The 9,287-nt window shown below is 41.1% G+C and overlaps 1 protein-coding gene across 1 annotated transcript; it reads right to left on the bottom strand.

Moving 5' to 3' along the window:
* Positions 1–452: 452 nt before the first annotated feature.
* Positions 453–8,208, bottom strand: LOC106535007 (telomerase Cajal body protein 1; the record flags this gene model as incomplete). The annotated part of the gene is given in 5 exon segments (XM_014031857.1): positions 453–2,313; positions 3,534–3,677; positions 3,752–3,855; positions 5,360–5,571; positions 7,985–8,208. Coding segments are annotated over 5 exon segments (907 nt in total), but the record flags the coding sequence as incomplete, so codon positions are not given.
* Positions 8,209–9,287: the final 1,079 nt, after the last annotated feature.

Below are 9,287 nucleotides of genomic sequence, written 5' to 3'. Positions count from 1 at the left end.
CTAACAGATACTCACTCACCAGCTGCACCCACCTATTACAGACGTTCACAGAGCGTAACAAAGTTAAGACAGCTGCTTACAGAGGATACATTCACAGACTCATCGTGGCTTTTACAAAAATATACATCTGCGGAGCGTGCACGGTGACGCCACTGTGGTGCATCGGGTACGTTTAGAAAGACACGGTAAAAAAAAAAAAAAAACTACAGGACATCCTCTGAGTTTACAAAAGCAAAGCTCGGGAACAAATGGCACTTATTGTTACTGTAGCAGAGAGAAATCTCCAGGGCAGCATTACAGCCAAAACACACACACACACAAACACACACTCTTCCCAGTTACAGCAGCTCTGAGCAGAGGAAACTGATTCACAACACACAGCCAAGTGTTTCATCTCACATTTAAGCAACTCAGGCAGGAGATTCATGGATTAAAACTACAAAAAAAAGGTAAACATTATTTTAAAAGCTTACAAAAAATACTGAAAACATAACAAAAAGCAGTGAAAGGTTTGTTTCCAAACTACTAATACAGTTGCTTTCCTATTATCACAACGTGAGAAAGAGTACCGTTTAAACCAGGAGTCCCCAAGTACTGAGCCCAAGACCAGTACCACCCCAAGGATCATTTGTAACCGGTCCACATGACAAGAAAAGTATTTTGTGGAAACAAATAAATAAAATAAAAATAATTTCTATACAATGTGAATTGTACAAAATTATAAAAACAGACCACTTCCTTTTCTACGTTTTTGCTGCAATGGACTCCACTGCAGTTACTTTTGTGCTACCACATCTACAAGCTAACCACAACTAGCCTGCAAGCTAACTTCAATTAGCCTGTGAGCTAATGTCAACTAGCCTGCAAGCTAACACCAATAAACCTGCAAGCTAACGTCAATTAGCCTGCAAGCTAACACCAATAAACCTGCAAGCTAACGTCAATTAGCCTGCAAGCTAACCACAACAAACCTGCAAGCTAACCACAACAAGCCTGCAAGCTAATGTCAATTAGCTTGCAAGCTAACCTCAACTGCCTGCAAGCTAATGTCAATTGACCTGCAAGCTAACTTCAAATGCTTGCAAGCTAACCACAACAAGCCTGCAAGCTAACCTCAACAAGATTGCAGGCTAATGCCAATTAGCCTGCAAGCTAACCTCAACAAGCTTGCAAGCTAATGCCAATTAATCTGCAAGCTAACTTCAACTAGCCTGCAAGCTAAGCACAACTAGCCTACAAGCTATCCACAACAAACCTGCAAGCTAACCTCAACAAGCTTGCAAGCTAATGCCAATTAGCCTGCAAGCTAACCTCAAAAAGCTTGCAAGCTAATGCCAATTAGCCTGCAAGCTAACCACAACAAGCCTGCAAGCTAATGCCAATTAATCTGCAAGCTACCTTCAACTAGCCTGCAAGCTAAGCACAACTAGCCTACAAGCTATCCACAACAAGCTTGCAAGCTAACCTCAACAAGCTTGCAAGCTAATGCCAATTAACCTGCAAGCTAACCACAACAAGCCTGCAAGCTAACCACAAAAAGCCTGCAAGCTAACCACAACTAGCCTACAAGCTAACCACAACAAACCTAAAAGTCAATTAGCCTGCAAGCTATTTACAACAAACCCTGCAGGCTGACGTCAACACATCCGACAAGCTAAAAAATGTAAAAAGTTAACTTTGCCGGAGAATATTTTCCGCTACTGGTTAGTTTATGGGAAAGCTGTCTTGTATGAAGCTTCTGTGAAGTGGTAAAGGTTGGGGACAGCTGATTTAAACCAGAAATTCTTTACTCAGTACTAAATATTTAACTGAAGGTGTCTTTATTGCACCTCAATAAATCAAAATCAGTAAATATGGGTCAAATATTACCAGAATAAAAGACTCAATCTGAGTTTATTCTGCCTACTTGGGTTTAGTTCTGTCATAATACGAAAAAAAATGTAGATTTGCTGAAAACAATCTGCTGATGTTCCTTGTAAAGTCGTGTCCAAAGACAGAAAACACTACATAACTAAAATTAGCTTGATGCAAATTTAATTTTCACAGATTAAGTGTTACTAAATTTGTGCCTTGGCTCCAATATAAGCGCTTCATGCCTCCACCGCTGCTGCCTGTCGGTTCTGGTTGTCCTCAGAAGGACCGAGTGGTCCGGCCCACCACAGAGACAGAGCGTTGTCCTGCCGGCTCTCCTGCTGCGGTGCCACCGCTCCGTCACCCTCGGTGTCGGAGGCAGAGTCGCCCTCGCTGTCGGCGGGCCACGGGAACTGCCGCTGGCCGCTGGATGTGGCCAGCAGGGGCATAAAGGGATGAATGCTGGGGGGCAGAAGAGCAGCAAAACATGGCTGAGTCATTTATCATGCCAGAGTATCAGATTATATTAAAAGATGATGTTAATTAATGTTATTCATCAGCTACTTTCTGTTTTAATTTGAATGTACCAATTTCAGATTAATGGATTCCTAATAGTGATATTTTTGGACCTTTAATTAAGAAGTTAATCTGATAATAAAGTAATAACATTCACTAAAAGGTAACCCTTAAAATTAGAAGCTGCTCTCCAACTCCAAGATGAAATATTGTTAGTTTCTGTAAAAAAGGGAGGAGCATCTTGCAACTAATTACGTTAATTAACAGGTAAATAAGAGCATTTTAGAGGCTGAATCTCTAAAAAGTCAGTCTAAAAACTCTAGAATTGCGCTGCTCAAGGTGGTAATTCCTCGTTTTCTGGATGATTATTCTTTCTGCTATTAGATGCTATGCAGCTGGAAGGATTTTTGCTAACACCTCTTTTGCTTTTGAACATTTAGAATGATGCATAACCATAACATGGTGGTTTGTTATAACTGGGAACAGCTGATTAACATCTCAAAAGCTCAAATAATACCTCAGCTACAGCCTCAACTACAGCCCTGTATCCCAGAGGAGTTGAAAAAGAGGCGCCGTGGATGCAGAGCAGGAGAAAAGAGGAGAGAGAGAGAAGGTGGAAGTTCAAACCATCTCTTCCATCAATCATGATGGGCGACAGGAGATCGTAATGGAACAAGTTGGACAAACTCCAAGCCCCAACAAGAACCCAGCTAGAGTATCAGGAAAGCAGTATTTATATGTTTCACTGAGACATGGCTGCAGGATTATATCCCTGACTCCAGCGTCTCTCTACCAGGCCTTCTGACCATATGACGGACAAACCTGAGCATCCTTCAGATCTGCTGTGAGACGGACTGCTACAGGAAACGCTTCCTGACTACAGTGATCAGTATCTATAACAACTCTTTAAAGAAACCGGGATAATATGAGTTACTACAACTTTTAATTCCCCTTTGAGATTAATAAAGTATAACTGAATTTTATTTAATTTAATTGAAGTCTGTGAAAACGTGTCTAAAAAAGGTTGATTAATTTCAAAATAAGACTAAATTGGGATGACTCTGAAAATCTAATCATGTACAGTTTATTATATCAACAGATTTAAAAGGCAGAAAGTCAGTATTGTGTGTTTTAATTAGTGTTTCCAGCTAGTGGAGTGATTCTACCTGACACCGTTGGTGCAGTCCCAGTGAGCCTGGAACCTAAGCTCCGGCTGCAGGAGTTCCTCGTTTCCATCAGGGGGAGCCGTCAGAGTGTCCCAGACCGACACCACTCCCTCCGTGTCTCCGCTCAGCAGGTACCTGCCGCACCTGGACACACGCAGACCGGATTACGACGCAGACCGTGTCAAAGCCGGGGGTTCTGATCGGGAGGGTCGACTTACTGGTCCAGGTCAAAGTAGATCCGTTGGTTGGTGGCCACGTTCCTCTTGAGCGAAAACACGACTTTTCCTGGTTCTCTCAGGTCCCAGCACAGAATCTCTGGATCCTACAGACAAAAATAATAATAATAATAATTATAATTCATGGAGGCGGCAAACATTTCAATTCAATTCAATTTATTGTCATTATACTGAAACAGGGTTGTACAGCACAATGCAATGCTTTTAAGCTAGATCTCCAGTGCAGTAACAAAGGACATAGTGCAGACAAGACATAACGTGCATAAACATTAGACACAAACATTAAATACACAATCGTGTGTATGAAGTGAACAGGGTGTGGACAACGGACAGTCTATGATTGTTCAGGTTATGTCTGGAGTGGCTGGGGTCACCAGTTTAACAACACGGGGAAAGAAGCTGTTCTTGAGTCTGGTGGTTCTGGCTCTGATGATCCTGTRCCTTCTTCCAGATGGCAGGGGTTGAAACAGGAAGTGGCTGGGGTGGGTGGGATCAGAGGAGATACTGACGGCTTTTTTCACACATCTCTTGTTGTAGAGGTCCTGCGTGGGTGGGAGGGCAGCTGCAGTGATGAACTGAGCAGTCGTCACTACTCTCTGCAGAGCCTTGTGTTCAGCAGCAGTGGCACTACCATACCACACTGTGAGGCAGCTGCTCAGAATACTCTCCACAGTGAACCTGTAGAGGTTGCAGAGTAGCTGCTGTGGCAGTTTAGCCCTCTTCAGACGACGGAGGAAGTGTAGGCGCTGTTGGGCTTTCCTGATAATGTGGGATGTATTCAGTGACCAGGTGAGATCCTCTGAGATATAAACACCGAGGAACCTGAAGCTGTCCACTCTCTCCACTAATGTCCCCTCAATACTCAGGGGTTTGTGCGCTCTACTCCCTCGCCTGAAGTCCACAATCAGCTCCTTGGTTTTGCTGGTGTTGAGGGAGAGGTTGTTGGTGGTGCACCACTCTGCCAGGAGCTTCACTTCCTCCCTGTACGCCCCCTCATCATCATTGGAGATATTGCCAATGACTGTAGTGTCATCAGCAAACTTGATGGTGTTGGTGCTGTGTTTTCTTTCCTATGGTTGAAAGTCTTCTCCGAATTCACTACTAAACTGCATCAAAAATACTATGGCTCAACAACTGTTGAATTTTATTCTTTTAAAAGCTGAACTTCAAATCACTTCTGAAAACTTACTGCGACACAGATAAAAATGTTTGCTCACACTGAAGGAATATTTCTGTTTGATATTTTTTGGTAAACAAAACGTTTGTATCGACTGCAGACGTGACGTTTTTATTTAATTATCTCTGGTTCTGTTCGCGTCAAGCTGCCAAGGGCTCTGGTCTTTGAGACGAGCAATTATTTTTGGAAAATAATTATCTGTTCACAGCAAAATAAAAGCCAAAACATGAGCTTTTTGGCGTAGATTCAAGTTTCAGTGACATCTCTGTGAAACTGAAGTCCTGACGCCTCATTAGTTCCATCAGTTCTCTGAAACTCGACAGTAAAAACAGCTAAAACAGAGCAGATTACGGTTCCTGCGCCTCTTATTTCAACAGGACACACTGTGTGTGCGTGCGTGTGTGAGCGCTGACCTTGCGCCCGCCGGTGTACAGGTAGTTGCCGTCGGGGGAGAACAGCAGATGGGTGAGGCCCCCGTGGTGGCGGGTGGGCAGCAGGGCCAGCAGGGTGCCATCCTGGCAGGAGTAGAGGCCGGCGCACCGGGAGTACGAGCCGCAGGCGTAGACGGCCTGACACGGGCTGAAGCTGAAGCAGGAGATGATGCCGATCTGGCCTCGTTTCTTCACTGCAGCGACGACAGGAGAGCAGCGATGTTAGCAGAAGCTTTGACCTTTTACACTTCACACGGTCTGCTCAGCTGGACTGACGTGATGTTTTAACAGCTAATACGTTTAAGGCCCTGTCACACTGTAACGTTTTAGACAACTTATGTCAACTTGTGAAATTTTGTAGACATCTATGTTAAAGATAAAATTTAAACAAATCAACTGGAAGCTTCTTTTAGGCGTGTACATACTATAATGCTAACGAATCTATCAAAAATATAACAGCGACTTAGTCGATAAAATGTCTCAAAAGTTGGAATAAGTTGGGGTTGGGTATTTACGTATTTTCCAGGCACATTGTTCAATTCTACACCACAATCAAGTAACTATATTACCTTCAGTTGTGATGAAAATGCTGTATATCAAAAATAAATTATATTTTGTATCATAGTCTATCTCAGTGGTTCCCACAGTGGGGTCCTGAAACATCAAGGTGAGGTCCTGAAAAGATTTTCTGAATTACTTACACCAAAACATTACAACTAACAACAATTTTTTGTGCCTTTGTTGTTACAAAAAGAGTAAGGTTAATGTAATTAAAATGGACAAAAAGAGAGTAATAAATATTGTTATTTTGTTCTTGTTTATTTGAAGTGAAAACAATGTTTATCAACCAACAAAACCTGGGCTCCCACTTCAACTAGGGCTGCCACAAACGATTATTTTTATAATCGATTAATCACCGATTATTTATTCGATTAGTCGACTAATCGGATCATACGTTAATTGAATATAAAACATACAGCTTATCGTGACAGAATGCAGCTGCTATTATATAACCATGGTTAGATTTTAGCTATATGCTAACTAAAAATAATTGCTGTAGAAGTCAAGTTCTGCTCTGCAGATATTACACAGGTTTCTCTTTCATTTTCTTAAAATGATCCCACACTTTGAGCTCCGTTGTCAGGTAGCCATGATACCAGAGCCTGTCTGTATAATGTCTTGTGACGTCCACGGCCTACCCCAGTTACCACTACTGTGCATGTGTGTCAAGGACAGAAAGGCAGATGTGCCAGTGGAAGGTGTCAAAGCTGTTTGGAGAGAAAAACAAAGTAAATAACAAAAAAAAGGAAAACGATTAATCGATTATTAAATTAGTCATCGATTATTTTAATGTCGATTAGTCGTCGATTAATTGATTAATCGTGGCAGCCCCAACTTCAACACGTCTTCACAACAATGCTTCATGCCTTTATAACATTTCGTAAGAGCGTTGTATTTTGTTTTTAAAAAAAGAAGCAACATTTTATAATCAGTTTCGGAAAATGGCAGCTCAGGGTACTTACTCTGATTCTTACTCCAATGATCCCATGCTGGATCTAGAAAGTACGTTTTGTGAAGAACCGGAGCGAGTAACGAGGCTCTTACAAGACATTTCAGCTCTGTAATACATCTCCTAGTCATCCTCTCATACACAAACTTCAATTTTAAAGATACGTTGAGAGTAAAATATAAAAACAGATCCTTATGAAGCTATGTTTTGCTCCGGGGGGAGCTTTGTACCATCAAGCGTTTAGGCAGCTCCACGTGGTCACAAGAAATTCAAGGATTTTTAAACATGCATGAATGAGTCAAAGCAACACTATGTGTAAGTTTTTGATGAGGTAATGACATTTTAACATAATATAAAGCATAAAAAAGTCAATTTTGTATAATCCCCCCCTTAAAAAATCTCTCTACCAGCATACGCTTTAAAAAAGTCCCACTTGTACTTGTATACTAATGAATAAGCTTTCAGTTTTATTGCTCACACTCTTGGACACTTGAAACACATAATTGAAACAAACGCGACGTCTCACTTCCCGATAAAGTTCATTTGTTGACATTTTCAGAAGTTATTGTTCTGCCACAGAACTCTTATCTAATCCATGTAAAGCGGCTCTGTTAACATCAGAACATCTAAAGCACTTCAAACCCACAGAGGCTGTTTGAAACGAGTGACAGAGATAAAACATCCGTCACAATAAACACAGACGTCTCTTTTGTCTGGAGAACATAATGACAAGTCGTTTTTGTTCAAGGAGACGTGACGGTGAGCTGTCAAACTGCAGCTCAGTGAAAAGACCAGACGGCTGATTTCAGATCAGAACTTAGAATAAGTTTCAGGCTTTTATTTTCCTGGTAAACTGCTGTTTTCTTCCCTGCAAGACTTTAAATGTTCTTTACCCAAACTTAATCTTATAAAACTATTAGTTGGTGGAATTAATATTGAATATAAGCTGAATAAATCACTAACACATAATGACCACTGAAGAGAAACAATTCAATGTGTTTTAAGAGTATAATTGTGTTTAAACACACAGTTAAGAGCCTAAATCCTTCAAAATAAGCAGTGTGGAGCTTTAAAAGTGAGACCGGTTACCAACAGACCTACAGTGGGCCGCTCCTCGCAGTCTCTCCCGGGACGATCCGTGTAGAAAACCCGAACCATTTTCTCAAAGCCGCAGTACAGCTGCGCTCCGTCCGGTGAAAAGCAGAGCGAGTGGGCCGCTGTCAGCTCGTCCAGGTGGTTGTAGGGCCGAAAGCTGGCCCGCACCTCGCCGTAAAACGCGTCCCACACGTGCACCGGGTTGTCCCGGCTGCTGCTGGCCAGACTGGAGGAGACCAGGAGGAAGTGAGGCAAAAATATTAACGTCTGAAACTAAAGGGATGGTTTATTAGAAAAATAGTAATTAAGTGCTTAATCAGCAACAATTAAAAGATTTAGCAACAAATATCTGCTTAAGAAAAAAAGGAAAATTCTGCAGAAGAAATGCAAACTTTAATATATAAACTGTATAAGGACTGTGAATCAAACTAAAGTTAATAAAGGTTAAAGCTACTGCCTGTAGCTCAATAAGATCACCATTGTAACAGCATGCTTGTGTCTGTCACTCACTGACAGAACTGCCTTTAAAGAGGCAGGCAGACTGAAAACTAAGCCTCAAACAGTCACTGATAAAATCTATAAAGAGAATCCTAAAAGTTCTTTAAAGGGCCAATATTATGTGTTCCTCAGGCATATATTTAAATACTATACCATCAGGGGTAGACATAAGGAAATTTTTCAGGTTGTCCAGCGGACAACCTGTTGATAAAACCTGGTTGTCCGCAAAACAATTTGGTTGTCCAAAAGAATCTTAGGAAAAATTTAATTTAACAAGTATATTGTTCTGTAGACAAAGTTTATTATATATAATTGTTCTCAGTCAGCCAGGTTGACAGGATCTGTGTAAATAAAACTTCCTCATTCGCTTCTTTTGAAATAGAGTATTTAAGGCTCAGGGAGTAAAGCAGCAAAAATGTTGCTAATAAAATCTAGAGGTGACCCAACATTCATAAACTTTTTTTCATGCTCAGTCATAGGTCAAACATTTTCACTTAAACAGGAATATACTGTGTACATGGCCTTATTAAAAGTTATAGTTTAGTGTTCTGTTCGGCTTTACCAAGTTTTTTCTCCCTTTCATTTTTACAAATGATGGACACCCGCAGCAGAGAACTTTAATCAAGGTCTTTTATTCTTGGTTGTCCACCGGACAACCAGGAGACAGGATCTGGTTGTCCGAAATGAATATAGGTTGTCTCGGACAACCTAAACAATGGTTATGTCTACCCATGACCATAATAAAGTATCTATGTCACCTTTAGCTGTTGTTAAAATGTTTTTTTAATGTTTAAATAGAAAATAAAC

This window comes from Austrofundulus limnaeus, unplaced genomic scaffold, assembly GCF_001266775.1.
Source record: "Austrofundulus limnaeus strain Quisiro unplaced genomic scaffold, Austrofundulus_limnaeus-1.0 Scaffold1335, whole genome shotgun sequence".
In the NCBI taxonomy this organism is placed as follows: domain Eukaryota; kingdom Metazoa; phylum Chordata; class Actinopteri; order Cyprinodontiformes; family Rivulidae; genus Austrofundulus; species Austrofundulus limnaeus.
Note: the sequence above shows the minus strand (reverse complement) of the source record. Positions and strands in the feature narration are given on the sequence as shown.